The sequence below is a fragment of the Mauremys mutica genome, chromosome 9, assembly GCF_020497125.1.
Source record: "Mauremys mutica isolate MM-2020 ecotype Southern chromosome 9, ASM2049712v1, whole genome shotgun sequence".
In the NCBI taxonomy this organism is placed as follows: Eukaryota; Metazoa; Chordata; order Testudines; family Geoemydidae; genus Mauremys; species Mauremys mutica.
The window spans coordinates 16,855,692-16,879,745 of NC_059080.1; the positions used below are offsets into that span (position 1 = coordinate 16,855,692).

General features: G+C 44.4%; 1 protein-coding gene across 3 annotated transcripts in view; it reads left to right on the top strand.

The window, feature by feature from the left end:
* Window positions 1-24,054, top strand: part of GAB3 (GRB2 associated binding protein 3) — a 111,751-nt gene that overhangs the window by 61,937 nt on the left and 25,760 nt on the right. For all 3 annotated transcript variants that reach the window (XM_045031548.1, XM_045031547.1, XM_045031549.1), the window contains one exon: window positions 12,144-12,447. In XM_045031548.1, coding sequence (XP_044887483.1) covers window positions 12,144-12,447 — 304 coding nt within the window. The remainder of the gene's footprint in view (window positions 1-12,143; window positions 12,448-24,054) is intronic.

Consider the following 24,054-nt stretch of genomic DNA (forward strand, 5'->3'; position numbering starts at 1 on the left):
ATGCCATCTGCTTCCGGGAGTCTTGTGGAGCCAGGGCAGGCAGGAAACCTGCCTTAGCCCTGCTGCGCCACAGAACGGGAGGCGCCTGAGGTAAGCACCTCCTGGCTGAAGCCTGCACCTCAAATCCCTTCCTGTACCCCAATCCCCTGCCCCAGGTTGGAACTCCCTCCTGGAGCCTGCACCCCAACTCCAGCCCTGAGCCCCATCCTGCACCCAAACTCCCTCCCAGAGCCTGAGCCCTGCACCCCCTCATGCACCTGCCCGAGCCCTGAGCCCCTTTTGCACTCCAAACCCCTCATCCCCACCCCAGAACCCACAGCCCCAGCTGGAGCCCACAGCTCCTCCAGCATCCCTGCCCCAGCCCTGAGCCCCCTCCTGCACCCCAAACCCCTCAGCCCCAGCCCAGAGCCCTCACCTCGTCCCATACCCCAACCCCCTGCCCCAGCCCAGTGAAAGTGAGTGAGGGTGAGTGAGTGATGGAGGGAGGGGGGATGGAGTGACTGGGGGGTGGGGCCTCAGACAAGGGGCGGGTCAGGGGGCAGGTCAAGGGTGTTCAGTTTTGTATGATTAGAAAGTTAACAACCCTATGTACACCCCAGCACTCCCTCTATATTATTGACTGCAGAGTAAGAGGTGCTGGGGGAAGGGATTCTTCCCAGCACGCTCCCTAGTGCAGCCATTCAGGGCAGCCAGAACTAAACCCTTAGTATCGTAATTAGGAGTGTTTGAACCTGCTCAACTAAAATGAATTTAAATCCAAAACTTTGGTCAGATCTTGACTTGAACCCAAACGTACCCCTTTTCGGAGCGTTTAAACTAGTTCAGTTCATTTCTCCCATTGTGTTCAGGCTTGTTTTCCATCCTGGGCTCTCCCAGATCAGCCCGATCATCACTCCACATTTCCTGAGCCGTTCTTGCAGGATATTCGTGGCCTGGATTCCAAAATCACCCTTGTGCCCTGTGACACATCACGTTGCATTGTTTCTTTGTAGTTTGATGCTTCATTGCATGGTCACATTGCTCCAGAACTTCAACGGGAGTGAAATGTTGCCCGATCCTGTTCATGTGAGATTTCCAGCCCAGCTACTTCTAGAGGCTCAGATGGGCCTTGCAGAGTTTGGTTAAATATGGGAACTTCTACGTGTAGATCTGTCGCAAGCTTTCAGTTCTTTTAAATTTCACCTGTTGCTGAACTTTTGCCCTTTTGTGTGCATGTTACGATTTCATTTCTGAACCTGTCCATTGTAGGCTAATAGACTAACACAAATCACTTTCCCAAGAAGGATGGGACTGGAAGTCAGGAGACATCAGTTGTTTCCCAAACTTCCTGTAGGCATCCTCGAGCAAGTCACTTAATTTCTCTTGGCCTCAACTTCTCATCTGTAAAAGGAATAAGATAATTCCCTACCTCTCAGAGGAGCTGTGAGTCTTAATTTGGTGGTGAAGACCCAGGGTGGATTTAATTTAAATCAAATTGATTTAAATCATGATTTAAGTCACTAGTCAGGAAGACTCGATTTAATCATGGATTTCTACATAAAAGTGCATTCTTGTTGGTTGTTATAACCTTAATACATATTCTTCAACTCAGAGATAGCTGTAGGTTTCATTTTTAGAAGGTACACACTATACATTTTTAAAGTGATTTATTTTGAAAACTTTTCAAAAGATTAGTTTTACAGCTATATCAGAAAATGAATGGTTGTTTGGTTATTTCATTTACCAAAGGTAATTGAAGCCGATAGTTCACCTCCCAATGACTTCATAAATATCCCCAGTTCAACAGGTTAATCATTAATATTTGGAGGATTTTCTTGCCATGCTGTGTTAGGAGGAGAACATCACTAGACAGACATTTAAATTGTTTTATTTTTGTTCTACACCGGCAGAAGAAGCTACTGCTGTTAAAAATGAGATTATCACTTCAGCAGTCTCTGAGTCCAAGTGCTTAAGTGACTTCCACCAGTTCACTGGTGTGACTTCCTTTAAAACATCATCAGCAAACATGTATTTCTTGACTGGTTCACTCTTAGCTCTGAAGTTTATTATAGTTGGCATTATGAAGGGATGATTGCTGGATGTCCATGTCATAGCCAACTCCTCCTCTTCAGCAGTCAAGGTTCGACCCTGGTACCGATTATTGAGAATATTTGCAAGAAAATGAGCTGGAGATAGTGCTTGTCCCATTCGTTTTTTTAATGCTTGTAATTTAACTCTGTCATTGCATATTTCTCTTTTTAAGATCTCACTCAATTCCGTCCAAATTTCAACAGGGTCAGCAATAAAACAGCTATTTCCCTGCATTTTGTTCAAGGCTACAGAAATAGGCTTCAGGGTACACAGCATGTGTTCAACATTTCTCTTAAGCCCAATGTTGAGAACTTTGGCTGTGACAGTGCCATCTATTTTTTCACAGTTTTGTTCACAAACTGTCATCAGATTAGGCCAGTTCTTGATATAGTGCTCAAAACAGTCCACTGCTGAGTTCCATCACGCGTCTTGTGGGAGAGTTAGCTTGGTTCCTCCCACTTTTTTCAGATCAGCTGCTGCAGAGTGGTTGATACAGAAGTATTTTGCAATTTCAACAACATTAGCCTTTATTTCTGGAGCACTGAAATCTTTGGCTAGGAGGTGCATCAAATGAGCACTGCAACCGTATGTTGTTAGCTGGGGACTCTCTTTCACTCTCTTCTAAATTTCTTCTCATCTTGGATACATTTGCAGCATTGTCTATGACCATGCTGCGTACTAGACATTTGAATTTTTTTTCACAGTTTGTTATAGTTTTTACTGCTACTTCTTGTAAGTATTCTGCTGTGTGTGCATTTCCTGTTGTATCAATTGTTTCTGTAAGGAAGTCATTCCCTTCTTCTGTTGTCACACAAGCACATACAGCAGGATCATTGTGGACATTGCTCCACCCATCAAGAGTCAGGTTAACAATTTCACCTTCTAGACCTTTTGCACACTGCTCAATTTCTCTTTCATACACTTTATCCAGCAATTTGCAATTTATCCAGCAACATCTGCTCTGTTGGGTGGACTGTATCCTGGTCTTACTAACTGAACCATGTTAATGAAGTGTGGGTTCTCAGTCATATGGAAAGGAGAGTTTGTTGCATAAACAAACCAGGCAATTTTTTCATCAATTACCTTTTTTTGTAACCTGCTGGTTCTTATCACAAACTTATCTGTGGTTGTTTCTGGATGATGGACATTTTTTTTCTTTTTGCTACAGGTGATATACTGTGGCTATGTGACATACATGATGCGATTGAAACACTATCATTGGCAGATAACTCTGAAACTATAGAAAATGATGGTGATCTTGAAGGTGGATAGTCTTCAGAATCCTGTATGTTGAGGATGGATTCTCCTAAACAAAATAAGTCAGTGCAGTTATTTAATTATTTTTACCATACTGCTCATTTAGTATTACTCATTACATTCACTGACACTCAGTACTACTTTAAAGGTGAAATTGTAAAAGGAAGCTCTGCCTATTTCAGCTATTTATTTTTTATCACAACTGCATCTAAAATGATAGTACCATAGAGTAACAACTATATTTTTTGCTCAAACTCAAGAATTCAAGAATAGTTCAGAAGAAAAACAGGCGGTCCTTAAGAAAGTAGTATGAAATAAAAAAGTTGACCAACCTGAAGATCCTGCATGTTCAGACACGTTCCTTTCATCATCTTCAATGCAGCTTCCTGCTGAGAAGGAACACTTCTCAGGATGTTAATTCATTTGGGCAACCAGGCCTTGCATTTCTGTGTTGCACTGTTTGCATTTTGCATGCATGCCTGTCTTACCAACAGGTAGAGGAACTTCATGAAAATATTCCCAAACCGGGTCTCTTTTATGGCCTGCTACCATTATAGATTTTCCCTTCTAGTGAGAGAATGGTATGGTAGAGCTCAAATCAATGAAGGCTACACTTAGAAAGACCTCAAGACTTCTGGAATATGCTGCTCAAACAGTTTCACTTTTGTTTCTACTGCCCATCCCTCCCTTCTCACATTTATCTCCAGACTTCTTCTCCTTGTCCAGATCTATTCCGCTCCCAACAATCTTCTATTCATTTAACTTTTTGAAACTTTGCACTTAGAGAGAGGTAAGGGATTGACTCTATGTACACAAATTTGCAGAGGGACAGTAGGGTTGAGGTCTGTTATTTCTCACCTCTATATAGTATTTATTTATTTATTTAAAACATTTTTGCTGTTAACAAGCATGTTATCTCTGGAGACACAAATCCACAGTTTGAGAACTGCAAAACTAAGCATCTCTGATGGTATCTTCTAGACTGAGTACTGAGACCCATTGGGTAGATAGAAAGATTAACCTAAATAATCTATACAGACGCCTCTGGAACCCCATAAAATTGGGTCCCTAATCCAAGAACTATTGGAACTCATTTACAAAACTTTTCTTAAACATTACATGAATATATTGTCTCATACTATAGAATTAATAATCCCTATTCTATGATGAGATACATTATCGCTCAAAGATATCGTAATTAAAACTCTCTTTAGATAGGTTTTTTCCTCAAAAAGCATTTTATCAAAAAAATCGAATTTAAATAAAAATCCGATTTTTTAATTTTATTATTTTTTTTAAAAATCATTGATTTTTATCCACCCTGGTGAAGACCTTTTAGACCTTTTGGATGAAAGGGGTTGTGATTAAAAAATACAAAGTATGAACTGCATACTTTATGCTAGTGTTATATCACATAGCTAGTATGTGTTCTCATCTGTGCTTACCTGTTGGTGTGTATTTTGCACGAGTATTTACAAATGAAAATATGTTCACCAAACAAAATGCTCATTAGTCACCTCTTCAGTTGAAACGTAACCCTTGTTGGCACGCCTCTTGTTCTTCTGTTGTTTACTAGTGCTCTGGTTGTTTTTCAGTACATTATTATTTTGTTTGTGGCTTGTCTTACCTGACAGTGCAATATCCACGCTAGAGCAAGAGTTTACAGCTCACACCAACTTCACACCACTTATTTGGCAGATATAAAGGTATTGGTCTGCGGGAGCAGCAGTTATTTATGGAAGAGTGCTATTGTAATAATAATGACAGAGGTATTCCTTTAGAAGTGTCTGTGGAGATACCTGACATTAAAAACTCAGAGGCAAGCAGAAAACACTGATGTCTTGTGTTGCACACAGCAACACCTGGGCATCAGACCAACGCTGCTCTAAAACCTCTCCTCTCATTGGCAATGGACCATTCCACGTATGAAGGAGAGATGAAAATTATTACTAATTTATGTTACCTCTTATCTGATAGTTGTCGTTTTCTGACAAAGATGGCTTTCTAGTGCCAACAATGGCAGACTTCTGAAGCTATATAACATATAGTGAAGTCCTCAACAATTTCGAAAGGCACCAAAATACATGTAATATTTCTCCTGGAGACAGTCTACATTACAATAGCAAAACCAAATGCAAACTGGGGAATTCCTTGCTGGAGAGGTCCCAGCCCTTCTCCCACTGCAGTTGAACTAAACTCCCCTGTAGATTTGATACCGTATTTAGTTTTGAGCCCGTAAACAAAACAATCCTCTTTCCAGACTCTACCGGCTCTGATCAGATGAAACCAAACTATCCCCACCTCCATGCTGCCACTTCTGGTTTTGCTAGTTTTTGAAGTGTCCATGAAGCTCAGCACGATCAGCATGCACAATATTGCCCTGCCCCTCAAAATGCCAGTCACTTGCTAGTTTTGTATTGACAAACCGGAGCAGCAACAGAAACTGTTGCTGAGACAGTGACGCAATTTTATTTCAAAGTGATCCTGCAACTCTGGTAGCTCGATGAGCAGCACTTTGAGTGGATTGTGAGGAATGAATTAAAACAATCTCTGGATCCCACTTACACTGCGGTAGGAGAGTCCTTTAACCATCTGTAAACACACCCCAAGAAAAGGCAGAGAAAGTTTGACCCCTGTAGTTGCTTGCAGATAAAGGTGATATCATGTGAGTGGCTTTCTTTAGTATGCATTCAAAGTCAGCCAGATTTGCATATCTCATAGACTTGCATGAATATCACATATTGGCAAATGTGTAACCATTTCAGATGAGTTTTGCAGTGCAGTCCATGGGTGCTTAAAACTCTCAACACATAATGAATGCATTTAGCATAGTTGAATGTGCAAAAGCTTTTTAGGTTAAAAATATTTTGGCAGATCAGAGGCATAATAATGTAGAAAGCTTTTTAAAATGGAAATAACCCATTCTACGGTAGCTGTTAACTGTACCATGATATGGTGGTATGATGAAAGTTTAAACAGGGAAAAGAGGTGAAAAACAGGCTCACTAACCAAATAAAAACCCGGATACAAGTAAAAGCCTGACGTTGCCTTTCCCCAGAGGTGTGAGACATGCCGTGTAGTGGGCCCTTAGAAAGTAGTAATGTCGGTTGAAAACAAGTGACAATACCTGTCACTTATAAAGAGGAGGGTTGGCCAAGTGATTAGAAATTAGCCTAGGTTTTAAGAGACCTGGATTTAAGTCCCTACTCCAGCACCTTGGGCAAGTCATTGAGTTTCTCTGTGACTCAGTTCCTGGTCTGTAGAAGAGAGATAACAGCACTTCCCTGCTTTGCAGGAGTGTTGTGTGGATAAATACATTCAGATGCCTGTGGTAATAAAGGCCATCTAAACACCAAGGAAGGTAGATGTACTGTAATGCTCTTTATCTAAGGATCACCATGCTAGTATTTTTACAATCACTAATGAACCCGGTGTCACATCACCCACATGAGGCAGGTCTTAGACTTACTTTATCGATGGGTAGACTGAGGCACTGGACTGGACAGTTCAGCCACTTCCCCAGGCTAAAATGGTGAATCAGAACTAGGAGTAGAACCCAAGGGCCCTGGTCATGAGTTGTGGGGCCTGTTGCTAACCCCGCTCATCTCCACAGAGGTCTTTCAGTTCTCTTTGGTCGGTTTCTGTGGAATCTAGGGGTGTCTCCGCCGTGTGGGCTCTGTAGCACATATGTGACTTGCTATGTATGCTGACGTGGACGAAGGCAGTGGCTTTTTGTGATGCATGTTCTATTACTCATTTTCTTTATCCTTAGAAACCACAGAGCAGCTTACTAGCCCCAAACATTTGATTACAGAGAAAAAGAAATTGTGTTGCGGTAGAAACTGCCTTCTGCTATGGTTGTTTACTTCAAATGCTCTCTGAAAGCACATTAGGAATTTAGTCATCTTTCTGAATGTCAGGACTGGGATTCACAAGAACCAAAGGCCCTACACTGTTTTATCTCTTTTTCAGCTCGGTTTTCATTATAGATTTGGTAAGGGAGGGTAAATTGGCCGTGGATTATATGACTAGGTTTGGAGTCATCTGTGCTCTTAAGAGACGGTGTGCAATGAAGAGAGAAAATGAGTCTTCTGCTTGGAATCTACATTACTGCTAAGCATGTAACTGCTTTCATTTGTGTCACCGTACACAATTCAGCACGCCACCCTGAGACTTAACCTGGCGTTCCTTGCACACCCAGACCTCCATTGAAGTTGGGTCTTGTCCATCCCCCTCCAGCATTCCCTGACACACATTCTTTATATTAGAGCTAAGAATAATGTTAATTTTATCACATATTTGTAACCAAAAAACAAAAATCGAGTTGTATGGCCACAATAATGTGAAGGTGAAACCAATCCAGTTAGAATCATTTTACAGTAGTGAAGAATCTGGCCCAAGGTTTTGAAATGGCAGATTTGAAATACTTTGTACAGAGTTCTGTTCCAGCTGACGATACTGTGCTCTCTGGAATTGTGCCTGAGATCCTACAGACTTTAGATTCAGCAAAGCATAAAATCTAAACAAAGTGAGACACAGGGCTGTCCTGCACTGTACCTTGAACTGCTCAGGAATGTTATGTCTCAGACTGTGTACTTCATTCTCAGCATGGAGAGGGTGGAGGAAGCAGTTTACAGTTCCTTGATTCTGTGCCAGCCCAGCTCCAGCATCAGTTAGCGCAGCCCGGAGTCGCTGCCCTGGGGGAATCAGAGCAGCTGGCACAGGAGTGCTTCCTCTCGGTTTATGCCAGCAGGGAGTTTAATAGGAATTCTCTGCTGATCATTTAGAGCCAGAATTGTACCAAAGAATCGAGTCCTATATGTTTTGTTTTGTGATGGACTGTTCATGATATAAGCATGATATTTCATTGAGTATTGGGCTGTTCCCTGCTAGGTTATTCAGGAAACGTCCCACTTTTTAAATTGTGAAACAGCATTCTCTTGGGTCTCTTGGGTCCATAAATTCTTTGGCTCTAATGAGATCAGACACATCTGAAACTTCTGGGCATTCCCCCACATAAACAGTAATTACGGTAGAACCTCAGAGTTACGAACACGTCGGGAATGGAGGTTGTTTGTAATGCTGAACAAAAGGGTATGGTGGTTCTGTCAAAAGTTTACAACTGAATATTGACTTAATACAACTATGCAGAAGAAAAATGCTGTTTTCAACCATCTTAATTTAAACAAAACAAGCGCAGAAACAGTTTCCTTACCTTGTCAACTCTTTTCTTAAACTTTCCCTTTATTTTTTTTAGTAGTTTACATTTTTAACACACCACTGTACTGCATTTGCTTTTGTTGTTGTTGTTGTCTCTGGTGCCTGACTGCGTAATTCCAATTCCAAATGAGGTGTGGGGTTGACCGGCCTGTTCGTAACTCCGGTGTTTGTAACTCTGAGGTTCTACATATTTTCGAAAGGTTGGATAAAAATTCACAGTTAGGTGGCATATCCTAAGTGCCAGCATTTGAAAGCAATTAAGAGGGCACTTTGGAAGGGAAGGGCGAATATTACATTCCAGTATTCTTTTTTTCATTAAAGCACGTGGCTTGAAAAAAAGAGTGGGAAAAAAATATAACTGTGCTTCTTCACTGAGGCTAGTGACATGTCTGTCCGATCAACTGCCAACTCAGGAACTGTGCATGATAGTAGAGAAACCCAGAAGTTGGTTAGGAGAGAAATATATGTATTCTGTGGATATATTATACACCTCAGCACTTCAAAAATTGCTGGTGTTGTCCCGCAGGTGCCCTGAGTTTCTCCACAAACAAAGAAACAGATGTTTAAATCTTGACATGCTGTCAGGACCGGTCCTGTTTTACAGACCTAATCATTAACCAAAAACTTTACAGAGTTTGTATTTGCATAATCATGTTTTCAAGGTATGAAATATCACAATTTGTCCTTGAGAGATTGAATCTCCAGGCCTTGTGAGAAACAGTCCTTGGTGGCCTCTAGGACAGGAGTCCACATATCAAAAACCAGAACCATGCTAGCTAATAACCTGATTGGAAGATGCAACAGGAGAGCCAATGGGCAAAGAGATCAAATCACCCTCTGACTTCTAGAGGTCAAAAGATCAAGAGTATACCATAGTGGGCAGTATGCAGCGAGGGGAAAGCTTGAATTGCCAGTGCTTGTGCTCTCCACCCTACACCCCCTTCCTGACCCGGTCCACCATGCCTCATTCAAGTCCCATCTCAAAACCCACTTCTTCACATAGGTTGACAAATGATGGTTCAGGCTCGCAAAAGCCTTGTTTAACATATTACTTTAGTCTCTGCCCTGATTTGGATAGCCTTGCACTTTAGAAGTAGGTCATGGTACAGCTGGCTGAATTGACATGCTTTTAAGTAAGCAAGTCAATTAATATTTTATTGGAGTATTTATTCCATGTGCATCTCTGATGGTAAACTTCAAAAGCTTTGAGGTGTCCTGACAGGAGGACTGGACACCCCTCACGTTCGGTTTATTTGCATCAAAAAAAATATGAGAATAATGGAAATCAGCTTCAAAGCCTTCACTGTCAGGCAGCTACTTTGGGGGTCATGTTACATTTCCTTCTTGATTAATGTAGGCCATAGGGGTTATTTTCTTCCATATTTTAGGGGCCGTTGTACCCATTGGATATGAGAATCAGCAAAAACTGTAGTAATTGTATTGACTTTTAAGGTACATAAATGAGGATTTTTACATAGCAGCTAAAACATTTTGCAACCAATTGCTTGGTCTCAAGAGATGCTGGACCTGTTTGCCAGCTTAAAAATAGACTCCTACCACAAAATGGGTGTGATCATAGCTCATGCTAAGATTTCTCAAATGACAGACAACTGCTCAGTTTTGTGTTATGATGACTAGTCATTTTGCAAGCAGGAGTTGAGTAAGATTCAGGCAAGGAGATCATCTCTTCTGTTGTTGTTCAAATTGTTTTTCTTGTTGTTCCTTTTGAATTTTATGAAGTATGACACAGCCAGTGGCCATTTAGTAGATGTAGTGAACTGGCTAAAGTCTGTGTGTGTGCGCGCGCGCATGCCCCACTGCTCTCTAGTGGGTGGAATCAGAATTGCTCATCTAAGGGTCATAGCTCCTACACTGCTTGCAGCCAGTGAAGATGCTCCTTTCATTCAAATGCTTTTGGAGCAAAGAAATCTGAGTTTTGTCTCTGCTGTCACTTTGAAGTTCCAGCTGACCAAGTATGCAGGGTAGTGTTAACAGATGTTCTTAGTTGGCCAGGAGTTTCTTATACAGTGTAATTGAAGCTCTGTGAAGGTAGGAAACAGTTCTAAGGTTGGTGACATCACAGGGACATGTCCTATTTCCTTGGGCCAGCCATCAAACAGCATTGTTTTATTTTTGATCATGTGACCTGATTTTATCCAATCACATTCTTTATACAAATTCAGCAGATGAAGAGCTCCTAATTTCTTAGTTTAATATTTATCCATGGAATGGGAAATATGGAGGGGGGGTCACTTCTGGGTCTTGTAGTAAGTATATTGGTGACAGCTGTAACCAACACAGCACTGTACGTGAACTGAAACAGCTGGTGAAATGGAGGGGGAAAAATATCTCCCCCCCCCTGCTCCGCCCAAATCCTGCATACAGCTTTATAAAATCATATGGTGTCTTAATCTATATGTGACTTTACTTAACCCTGTGTGAAATCCAGGCTATTAATCATTTGGGCCAAAAAGAGATAAATATTTATTAATTTACAGTTTTGGGCAGAGAGAGTTATACAAGCCGTTATGTGAGATATACAGGATTTTGTAGCATTCTGAAGTCATCTGTTTAACTTTTTAGCACTGCAGCCCCCTCAAGGTCTGTTCTCCTTAATTTGCATAAGTAACTGTCAGCTCATTAACGGCTCTTTACTAGCACAGAAAACCATCTGACGGAAACATGCTGGGTTCATCTTAAGGCCTTGTCTTCACTAGGAGAAAAGGTGTTATCTACCAGGTGCTAGCTAACACATGGCAAGTAAGGCCATGTCTACAATATGCGGACTGTAGCAGCATAGCTACAGCACCATAATTATCCTGGCATAACCCAATAAGGTCAGCCTTGACAAAGCCCTGGCTGGGATGATTTAGTTGGGTTTGGTCCTGCTTTGAGCAGGGGAATGGACTAGATGACCTCCTGAGGTCCCTTCTAACCCTGAGATTCTATGATTCTATGAATAATGTAGATACAGCTTAGAGTGATGGAGGTTTTTTGTTGTTGCTATAGGAACACCACCTCCCCTTGCGACGGTAGTTAGCTCAAGGGAAGCATTCTTCTGTCAGCCTAGCTGCATCCACACTGGGGATTAGGTCGGCATAGCTACATTCCTCGGGTGTAGATTTTTTTCACACCCTCGAGTACTGTAGCTATGTTGACCTAAATTTCAAGTGTAGACCAGACCTAACACAGTGAAGACAAGGCATGCCTAGGATTTTATCCTAAGATAAAAGATGTGTTCTTTCTTCATGTTAGCTAACGTAGCAACTAAAATCCTAGTGAAGACAAGGCCATTTGTAGCTTTAACACGTGGTACTAGATCGAGGTAGAGACTGTGGAGAAGCCTATAGCTTACCTGCCCTGCAAACTGATGTTAAAATTACAACTACCCACCTTTCTTCTTAGAGTAGACGCACCGTATGGGAATGGATTTCAAATCACCAGTCACCATTCAGCCCGGTGATTAAGATAAGCATAGAAGCTAAAGAAAATATGCATATTTAGATCTGTTGACAAAATGTGACAACCAGTTTGAAGGCTAAAGCAGGAAACAAATTCCCCCATCTGTGACATGTGTCCAATTGTGTCTCCTGCAGGCATGGCGGAAGCGCTGGTTTGTGCTCCGCAGGGGCCGCATGAGTGGGAACCCAGACGTTCTGGAGTACTACAGAAACAACCATTCAAAGAAACCCATTCGGATCATAGACCTTAACGAATGTGAAGTGCTGAAGCATTCAGGGTCCATCTTCATCAAGAAAGAATTCCAGAATAACTTTGTCTTCATTGTGAAAACCACCTACCGCTCCTTTTACTTGGTGGCGAAAACGGAGGAGGAAATGCAGATATGGGTGCACAACATCAGCCAGATCTGCAACTTTGGACACTTGGAAGATGGCACAGGTAGGAACGGAATCATGGCTCAAGCTCTGTGGAAATAACCTGGAGCTGGAATCTCCCTCAGGCAGCACAGTGGCCAGAGGGGAGTGGAGACTTATCCTGCTGGGGAACATCATAGTACCTGTGGTAATTGGTTTGAGTTTAGAAAGATTGCTTAAAACTATCAAAGTTATTCAGTTCTGCAGAATATAAATAATAGCCAATTGGTTTTGGTCTCACTTCCGTGAACTAACTCCTTTTTGAATAAACCAACAGATTTTTTTATAAAAGAAGGTACTGTTTATGTACAATACTGATTGAACATTATATAATGAGACTTCATATTTCATTACATGCTCGGTATTTATTTAGTTTGACTTAACATCAATCACCCATCTCAGAGAGAGAGAGAAAGTGTTCTACAAAGTTCACATTGTCTCAAGCATTATAAGATGTGATCTATAAATCTTAATGCTAACGCTGTAAAGCCCTCTCACTCTTGTAAAGAGAAGAAAAGGCAGAAAAAAGAGGCAGAGAATCAAATGCTCCAAGAGTGTGGTAGGAATGTGTGTCTAGATCCAAGATATGTTCCTGCCCATGAAAATAAGGACAAAGTATTTTGTCAAGGCCTCCACCTATATGGAGAAAGAGCCCGTAAGATAGTTCATTACAGTGAATTTGTTGGAGTGGGGCCTAGAATTAGCCACTACAGGTTGAATCTGGCCATTAATTAACACAGGGACCTGTATCATTAGCTTGATTTCTAAAATGAGCAATTCAGCCTCAGATAAATGCAAACTGTATTTCCCCCGATATTTCCAAGGGGCAGATACAGCAGTGATTTGAAAGCAGCAAAGGAAATAATTCAGATTGAGTCGCATGGTCATGAAGAAGGCCATTGCAACAACAGAAGTGGATGATGCCGGGGGAACTCACTGAAAGACTTGTCTCATTAAAAGGGATAATAGCACTTTTAATCTCATAAACCTGAAAGGAGACAGAAGACCATGCTGAGATGCTTTAATTTCCTCTATTCCAGTTCATGCATTCTTTAATCTTCTCTTCATTAGTATGCTCAGAGGAGGAATGGAAGGGAGTGGGGAGATTTTGGCAGAGTTCCCATTATAATCCTGATAGCTGCAATTTTCACATTCAGTTTAGAGTCCGTCAGGAAAACTTGGAGTCATGTTTGGTATGTGCCAGTGTATAGCCGTAACTCCCAACTAGCAAAGTAGGACTTAGACACAGGCAGCATGAGCTAGGAGCCTTGAGAGGGCTGGAATCACTCGCTCACCTGAGCTTGGATGAAATATGAGGATGGTTCAGAAACAAACTCTCTCAACCTTGCTGAAATTGTAAGGTTTGAGAGGTTGGGTGCTGCATTGTTGTTATTACTGTATGTATAATTTTGTCAAAAAGTCTAAAATGAGGATAAGACTGTCCCTGTGAAGCTAAAGACAAAGTGAGTCAAAGAAGTAAAGTCATCAAAAGCCAAAGAACAGGATAGATGAAGGTTCGTTTCAGTGAGGCCTAGTTGGCTAGGCCTCGGCTGTATTTCGCTCAAAGGATCTCTCCAATGGGATTTGAAGAGATCCTTTTATAAAGGCAGTAAGTGTTTGTCTGAAATCAAGATACCTTCAGAGTGTAACCCTTCTGCCGGGCCGAAACGATAGCAGCAAGGGCCGGGTTCAATACATAGGGGTCCCTTCCCCACAACATAATGCAAAACCAGCTCGAGCCCCCACCCAGTGACCTGGGAAAATCTTACACTCACCCCTGGGCGCCTCGAGGAGGCAATACTTCCCCTCTCGCAAGCACAGAGTCTTGGTGTAGCAGAAAAGGTTTAATTACATGACAAACAACAAGCATTAAACTGGGAAAATACCTCAGCTAGAGTTCATAGGTCAAACCGTGAGCAAAGACCCACTCCAGCAAATTGGGCCATGTCCTTCTCTCGGGGCCCTTGAGTCCAGCAACCCCCAAATCACCCACAGTCCCAAAAGTCCCACAATCCAAAAGTCTCTGTCCCGGGTCAGTGCAGCCCCAGAGCTCAAGAGTCTCTCTGCAGAGGTCCCCCTCCCCAGCCTGGGTAGAAAAGGGGCACCTTACGTGGTTTCGGGGCCAACTGCCCTGCCTCTTCATGGGGTTCTGCTTCCACTAGTCATCTCCGCAAACAGCTCAGCTCCGCTTGCTCTGTGGGCTGCTCCGCTCTGCCAGCTGCTCTGGTCCACCAGCTGTCCTGTGAGCCACTCCAGCCATCCTCACGAGCTGCTTGGCTCCACTCACTCAGTGGCTGCACAAACTGCTCCACTCTGCTCTGCCAGCTGCTCTGCTCCACAGTATGGCTTCAGGCTCCCCCACTCATAAGCACAGTACTTAGTGCTCTCAGCTCAGCAAGTCCAGCTCTTCAGTGATTTCAGCTCTTAGTGATTCCAGCTCTTAGTAGGGGAGCCCCAGTACCAGTGAATTCAGCTCAGTAACCTGCATTTAGATTCTTAAGGGAATCAAAAATTAACTCTGACATTCCACAGTGGAGAGAGGCACAGGTGAAACTGGTGCTTCTGGCTCACACAAAGAGCCTACACCACCAAGTACAGAGCTCTGTCCCCAGCCCCTCTCTTTTCAATGGGTTTTGGAACCCATGTGCCCCATCTAGCAAGCGCTATCCAGCTGACAATGAAACCCCCCATCACAAGACAATTTTGTAGTTCCCCATTTACCCAATCAGGGTGACAACATTTCATTCCTCCTGCCCCAATAACAACGAAATTGGGGCTCCCACAGCTGCGAAAATAACCATCCCATGCTGCTTTGCGGAATGCTAAGTGGGGTGGAAGTGCCCATGCAAATAACCGAAATACCAATGCAACACTTTCCGCACTCCCCATAATTTACCACCAGATGTCAGGGTGGGGCTCATCCTGACTCTGCTTACATCAGCTAGTGCTCAAGCAACGTTCAGGCCTTATCTTCTCACAGTTTGTGCTCCAGTCTAAGGCTTTGTGTATCCTTGGAAGTTTTATTGGCATAAAGAGCGCCTGCATTAGGCACTTCTGCCAGTGCAACTGTATTGATCAGGGATAACGTCTCTTCACAACCCTGAGTGACACAGCTATGGCAGCAGAAGTGTAGTGTAGACCTAGCCTTTGGCGCTGATATGCTGATATAATTTATGGCAAGGGCACCAGTATAAGCACATTGATACTAATAATACTGTGTCCTCACTAGATCATGTTGTTGGTTTAACTATGCCGATATAGCTGTATGCAAGGTCTAAGGGTATGTCTACAGTACGGGATTATTCCGATTTTACAGAAACCAGTTTTTTAAAACAGATTGTATAAAGTCGAGTGCACGCAGCCACACTAAGCACATTAATTCGGCGGTGTGCGTCCATGTACCGAGGCTAGCGTCGATTTCCAGAGCGTTGCACTGTGGGTAGCTATCCCGTAGTTATCCCATAGTTCCCGCAGTCTCCCCCGCCCATTGGAATTCTGGGTTGAGATCCCAATGCATGATGGGACAAAAACAGTGTCGCGGGTGATTCTGGGTAAATGTCGTCACTCAATCCTTCCTCCGTGAAAGCAACGGCAGACAATCATTTCGCGCCCTTTTTCACCTGGATTGCCCTGGCAGACGCCATAGCATGGCAACCATGGAGCCTGTTTTGCCTTTTGTCACTGTCACCGTATGTGTACTGGATGCTGCTAACAGAGGCGGTACTGCAGTGCTACACAGCAGCATTCATTTGCCTTTGCAAGGTAGCAGAGACGATTACCATCCCTATTGCACCATCTGCCATTGTAAATTGGCGATGAGATGATGGTTATCAGTCATTTTGCACCATTTGCATTTGGAAATTGGCGATGACGGTTATCAATCCTTTTGTACTGTCTGCTGCTGTCATGGGTGCTCCTGGCTGGCCTCGCTGAGGTCGGCCGGGGGCGCATGGACAAAAATGGGAATGACTCCCTGGGTCATTCCCTTCTTTCTGTTTTGTCTAAAAATAGAGTCAGTCCTCCCTAGAATATGGGACAAGTGTACTAGAGAACCAGAGAGCACAGCTGCTCTGGGTCAGAGCCCCAGAGATCCCGCAGAAATGATGAGCTGCATGCCATTCTAGGGGGTGCCCCTGCAACAATCCCACCCGTTGCTTCCCTCCTCCCCCAACCCTCCTGGGCTACCGTGGCAGTGTCCCCCCATTTGTGTGATGAAGTAATAAAGAATGCAGGAATAAGAAACACTGACTTTTAGTGAGATAAAATCAGGGGGAGGCAGCCTTCAGCTGCTACGATAGTCCAGGCAGGACATTAAAGGGTGGGGTGGGGAGAGGAGTGCAGCCTCCCACTGCTATGATAGTCCAGGCAGTACAGAATCTTTTCTTTAGACATGAAAGGGGGGCGGGGGCTGATGAAGCTCAGCCCCCAGTTGCTATGATGAGGACGGTTACCAATCCTTTTGTATCATCTGCCGGGAATGACCGGGAGTCATTCCTATTTTTACCCAGGCGCCCCCGGCCGACCTCACCAAGGCCAGCCAGGAGCACTCACGGGCTGATGATGGCAATGGATAGCAGTCATATTGTACCGTCTGCCACCGGGAAGGGGATGCTGGTGTTCAGCGCTGCAGCACCCCGTCTACCAGCAGCATACAGTAGACATAGGGTGACATTGAAAAAAGGCAAGAAATGATTTTTTTCCCTTTTCTTTCGGGGCGGGGGGAAGGGTGTAAATTGACGACATATACCCTGAAACACCCGGGAAAATGTTTTTGACCCTTTAGGCATTTGGAGCTCAGCCAAGAATGCAAATGCTTTTCGGAGACTGCGGGGACTGTGGGATAGCTGGAGTCCTCAGTACCCCCTCCCTCCCTGCATGAGCGTCCATTTGATTCTTTGGCTTTCCGTTACGCTTCTCACGCAGCACTGTGCTGAGTCCCTGCTGTGGCCTCTGTCTATCATAGCCTGGAGATTTTTTCAAATGCTTTGTCATTTCGTCTTCTGTAACAGAGCTCTGATGGAACAGATTTGTCTCCCCATACAGCGATCAGATCCAGTATCTCCTGTACGGTCCATGCTGGAGCTCTTTTTGGATTTGGGACTGCATCGCCACCCGTGCTGATCAGAGCTCCACGCTGGGCAAACAGGAAATGAAATTCAAATGTTCGCGGGGCTTTTCCTGTCTACCTGGCCAGTGCATCCGAGTTCAGATCACTTTCCAGAGCGGTCACAATGGTGCACTGTGGGATACCGCCCGGAGGCCAATACCGTCGATTTGCGGCCACACTAACCCTAATCCGACATGGCAATACCGATTTCAGCGCTACTCCTCTCATCGGACTTGAGAGTCTTGTATGTAAAAATATTCCCTGGAGTGAATCATCATATCAAAGCTATGTCAATTGGGGGAGATTTAAACAGAAATCGGTTTAAAGAGCCCTTTATATCGATATAAAGGGCCTCATCGTGTGGACAGGTGCAGGGTTAAATCGGTTTAATGCTGCTAAATTCGGTTTAAACGCGTAGTGTAGACCAGGCCTAAATTGCTTTAGAACAGGGGTAGGCAACCTATGGCACGGGTGCCGAAGGCGGCACGTGAGCTGATTTTCAGTGGCACTCACACTGCCTAGGTCCTGGCTACCAGTCCAGGGGGCCCTGCATTTTAATTTAATTTTAAATGAAGCTCCTTAAACTTTTTAAAAAACCTTATTTACTTTACATACAACAATAGTTTAGTTATATATTATAGACTTATAGAAAGAGACCTTCTAAAAACATTAAAATGTATTACTGACACGCAAAACCTTAAATTAGAGTGAATAAATGAAGATTTGGCACACCATTTCTGAAAGGTTGCCGACCTCTGCTTTAGAAACTGATTAATTAGGTTCAGCCTCTTTGTGTGGGCACTCTTAAATTGGTTTTTAAAAGCCTTACATCCATGTTGTTTAATTCAGTTACTGAATCTGTAGTTATGCCTGTGCACATTTCCCTAATATAGACAAGCCCTGAGTCTTGCTGCCACACTATAGGAGTCTTCCCCCTTATTCAGACTTTTAAAGAGCAGTCATTATCTCCAGAGTCATTAGGACCATACCTGGTTTATCCTGAAATGCCTGGTGATCTGGTGAAGATTGGGAAGGGGTGGATTCAGGACCATATTCTGGGCCAGTTTACCACCACGCCTATAAAGTTGCATAGGTTGTACATCAACATTTAAACTGCTGCTGATTACTCATGCTTACTAGAAGCACCTCAATCCCCAAAGTGTCTGTAAGTTTCAACAAATTACCATTAAACATGAATATAAGAAGAGAACAGAGCTGTAAAATGCCATGTGCTTTTTTGACTTGAAGTCTTGTATGTAAAAATATTCCCTGGAGTGAATCATCATATCAAAGCTATGTCAATTGCCGGAAATTTTAATAAGCTTTTCAGTGCATTAAAAATTAATCTCCAAACCAATATTATGTAGCTAACCCGATCATTCTTATTCCATGTGCCTTTTTCATTTGTTTGTGACTGTCGGGCCAGAATCTAATTTCAGATTCTTTGTGCATGATGGGTGCAAAAGGGCAGTGGCAGGTTTACTCAGTGACTTAGCCATATGCCCAGCGCTCCTGTGCTTCGAATTAGCCCCTTCAAATGGAGAAGAATCGGGATTAATAGGCCAGGCTCATACGATCAAAGAGCTACTAATTTGGCATTTCTACAGCCAAGACGGGCCAGACACGAATTGCGATTTGTGAGTCCTACACAGGGTCCATACTGCCCACCGCAAGTAGCTGTTTTGAGTCAACACAGAGAGGGACAGCAAAGAGTAAGTGAAGAGAAATGCAAGTTCCAAACAGATGTCAGGAAGCACCTGTGTGCATAGCTGTCGGGAAGGGTTTACCAGGCCAGGGTGTTCAGGCTGCAACATTTGAGTAACCCAAGAAACCATGCCACTTACTGGTAACACTAGGAAATGGCAGCTAGAGAAGGAACTGTGCAATCCTCCATCGTGTTTCTGCTTTGCACCCTTTTCTGCTGTAGTGGAGTCCAGCTGGAGTTGTGAAACTCCACACCAGTATTTCCCTACTCCCTCTCTTTAACAGCCTGCTCCCACTCCTGGCATAGCTGAGAAGCACAGGACAGAACTCCCTTGGAAGCACTTCTGCCTATACTGCCTCAAATGGGCCAGGGAGAAATAATTAAGACATTACCAAAGTGATATAAAAACCTAAACTGACAGATTATACAAGCCTTGTTTCCCTATCACAGGCCACAGATGCCTGTGCAGGTACAGCATGAATAGGGCACGCCGGTACCAGTGTACAGGAACATAGAAAAACCTATCAGATCATCAAGTCCCATCACCAGGAAGGGCAGGATCCATTCCCAGAGAGAGGACTCTAACCCCACTTGCTGCTGAGCCACCCTTTTGCTGTACACCAGGTGTTCTCAAACTGTGGTCCACAGAGCACATGCTGGTGATCTACAGATTCACTGCTGATTGGCCATGTGGTGCTGGCTCTCATCTTTGTTCCCAGCAGCTTTTACAGGCTGCCAGGCAAAGAAGAAGCACAAAATCAGATGAGAACAAGCAGGAGCCAGCCTTGCTGCTTACACAAGGCAGGCACCCAGGGAAACGAGAGGAGTAAAGGACCAAGTGGCTGGGCAACATGTCGAAGGAAGAAGGGAACCAAGGAGCAGAGACGCCCATGCAAGAGGAGAGGAGGAAGAGGGGACCAGGCAGCAGAGAAGCGCAACACGCCCCATACTACATGCAGGCTGAAAGGATGGTTAACAGGAGCAATATAATCTAACAGGATTTCATTGGAGAACCTGTTAAGATTGTTTAGGCTTTTTCATTACCAAGCCCTACTTTCAAAGATTATAACTCTGCATTAAAAACTCCTCCAGGAGCTCCTCAGCCCAGGAGGGACCTTTCATCTTGAATTCTCTCTTCAAATTCCTCCATGTGCCCCCGGTAACATTTCACATTGAGTGTGACTGTTCTGCTCCTTGCTTACAAAGGCAATCACCTGGCCATCTACGTGACCAGGGAGAGGCGGTTGGCCAATGGAGACTCCTGCGACTGTGGGGCTTGTTTCCGGTCCTTAGTCCGTTCACGTATCCAGGCGGAGTTCCTCTGGGCGGCATCCACTGGCTCCCTTGACGCCTTCGAGGAGCAGTGGGCGCTGTCTGGTGTTCTTTGCTCGGTGTCCCCGTCAGGCTCCCTTCTTATGACCCTTTGACCGCACTCCTGTCCCTGTTCTTTTATTAGTTGTCCCCCGAAATTAGTGGGTTTCTGAGGTCCTGTAGATCCTCCCTTTAGGCTGGGGGGGGATCCTTTAACATTGGGCGGGCTTCCGCTCGCCCAGTTCCCAGAAATCCAATAGATACAGTCATAAACATCCTTGAAACTCACTGGTCTCCGCTCACCAAAAAATCGCTGTGTTACTCCCCGCCCCATAAGCTGCTCCAGGTACCACAGAGTCTAGAGTGAAATCCCTGGGCTTGATGCCTTGCACAGGTGAGCTCAAAATATTTCAAAATATTTCTCCATGCAGGTTCTTACAGACTGTAATCAAGTCACCCCATAACCTTCTCTTCATTAAGCTAAATAGACTGAGCTCTTTGAGTCTATCACTGTAAGGCATGTTTTCTAATCCTTTGACCATTCTCGGGACTTGTCTCTCTGAATCTTCTCCACTTTATCAACATCCTTCTTGAATTGTGGGCACCAGAACTGGACATGGTATTCCAGCTGTGGTCGCACCAGTGCCAAATACAGAGGTAAAATATCCTCTCTACTTCTAGTCTACGTTCCCCGTTATACATCCAAGGATTGCATTAGCTTATGGGAGCTCATGTTCAACTGACTAGCCACCATAACCTCTTGAAAAAGAAATTTTGAATTTTTTGTGTGTAATTTTATCCTTCATAACATTTACCTCCCTATTTGTGTGCTCCTGTGTCTTATTGTCCTGCCCCCACCTCCTCTGGTCTGCGGGTAATGCCAGCCTCATCAGCCCCCTTCTTAGCTCCTCACAAACACATTTCTGTGCCTTCTTCCAGACCACCCCCTCCCCCCCATGCATGGAACACCCTCTCTGAAGTGATCCATAAGGTGCTATGCACCCCTCTGTCAGACCTGCCACAATTCCTATAAAAAACAGCCAATTAATAATGGCTCAAGGGGCCATTAGAGAGTGCCTGGGGATACAGTCTTTCTGTCTTTTTGAGGTCATGCTTGGAGTCTAGTGGGGAAATTGTACAATAAATTATCTGAAAATAGGGGAAAGTGGGGTAACCCAAGTATACGGAAGAGAGTCAATCTGGAAATGGAAGTGCAATGGAACACGCTTGAACGAGACGGCTTAATGCTAGTGGCAAGCCAGCCAGAACAAATGCACCATCACAGTCAGCACTAGCTGCTGGATTAACACTGTCCTTTCCGGAGGCGAAGGGCTGATACTCCGGTCCTCCATATGGGCCATCCAGGGAGAAGCCCCTGGCTTCCATAAGAGAGCAACCCCTGAGGCTCCCTCGTGCCACATTTTGATGTTCTGAAATCACACCAGCCAAGCAGAAAAATTGACTTCTAACGAATAACTATATTTGTCTTCAGCTCCCTTTAGATAGCTATTGATCATCAGGATATTTGGAGGAATTATTTTATTCCAGCTCATAAAGCATATGCTACATTTCCATTCTGGGTGCTGCTGAGACATGATGTTTGTGGCGGGTAACTAAAAAAATGTGAAATGAATGAGTCCGACTTGAGAAGTGAGTATTGAGAGCAGAGGGCTGGGAGCCAGGAACTCTGACTGCGAGTCTCTGAATGCTGGGGTAAGTAACCTCTCTGCCTCAGGCTCCTCTCTGTGCAATGGAAATTATACTTATTAGGGTGTGATGAGGACTGGCTAATTAGTGTCTCTGAAGGTCAGTACTGTCATGATTGCTCTTTGATTCCCCTTTTGTTTCAGGGAAGTAGGAAGGAGCACGGGTGACAAATAAACACACCCCTAGCCCATGCTTTGGAATCAGTGGCAAATGGAAGGCAAAGAAAGGTGAGCGCTGGCATCTTAATGGACACGAGCAGCGCACAAGAGGGAAAGCAAAGTTCATCAGGTGCAAAGCACTGAGCAGATGTCGGTGAGAGTGGTGCAAGCCAGGAGGCTCCTCAGTGTGGGATCTATGCTGGGAACGTGCACAGTTAATGAGTGGATTTCTAATGGGATTCTTCTGTCCTCTGGGCCCACCAGGTCTTGCTTTGACTGCAGACTCAGCCTGGGAACCTCCACCCTTTTCTTGAAAAATATAAACCTGTCTGGTGTTCAGCTCCCCGCTGGATCTGGTGTGGTTTGTTCTTGTAACTCCGACAGGGGCCTTGGCAATGCAGCTGTTGCGGTAGCAGTCGCTTCTCTCTGGTTAAAACATAGGATAGTCAGGCAGGGGCAGTTCCTGAGGGGGGCTGTGAACCTTCAACCTCCATTGACAGAGAAGAGTGGGTTACACAGCACCTCTCAGGCTCCAGCCTAACACCTTGCTGTTGAAGACACCTCTCCAAAGGGGCTGTTCACTTCTCTGTGTGTGTGTGTTGGGGCAGGGGTAGGTTTCATCTCCAGGGGAGGGGTTCTTATTTTCCTTTTTTTTCTTTTTCTTTCCCTCTGTCTGAATTTAGTGCTCATGCAAGATGGATGCCCCACAGAACAGCCCTCCCCTCTCCTCCCGCCAAGCAGCATGGGATGGTGTAGGCAGCAGCACAACCAGCTTATCCTCATCGGGCTAGATGGCTCTGGTCCTTGTGTGAGCATGAGGGGAAGTGTCAAGGCACCTCCCAGTGCTTACTGGAGAACTCAGTGACTAATCCCTCTGCAAGGGACTAATACCTCCCTGAGCTCACCCAGGGGCAGCGTGATCCAGGGCCTCTTTAATGCCATGGTGTGGTCCATTGCCACAAGATGTGGGAGGGTACTTTCATCTCCTTGACTTTTCTGCTGATACGGCCAACATGGAACCTGGCTAGGTGTGTGCTGTGATGGGGAAGTCATTTCACCTACCTCCCCAAACAGGATTTGTACCAGCAAATGAGGGGCAAAGAACCTCCATTGAGGGGAGTTATGCACATACATTGAAGGGAGATCACCCAACTAAGGGTGCAACGGGGAGATCAGTCCTCCAGAATCTACTGCACTACAGAGGTTGGGTTTTTACTCATTGCCGTCGCTTAACTTGCAAATGAACTCCTCTACAAAACGGTGCCGCTTTGTTACCGCTTTGTAAAATACAGAGCCCAAATCCATACAGGATGGGGCTACATTCAAAACATGCAACCAATCTGCCCCCCACTCCCCAGCTCTCCCTTGTGGCAATTCGCACTAAATGAAGCAGTTACTTTGGTCAGCTCGCTTTCTTGTTGGGGTGGGGTGGGAGGAGGCAAAGCAGCATAAAGCCTATTCTCTGCATTCTCTCTGTAGAAAATGGCCATGCATAATTTATTCTCCCCGGCTGCTGCAGGATAACTTTAATGCACACCGATTCTATTACCAGCAAAGCCCGCAAAGCTGACCTCGGCTCTTGGGAGCTGACTACAGATGTCAGGACAGCCCAAAGGTTACAAAAGGGCACAGCCACCTTCCCCC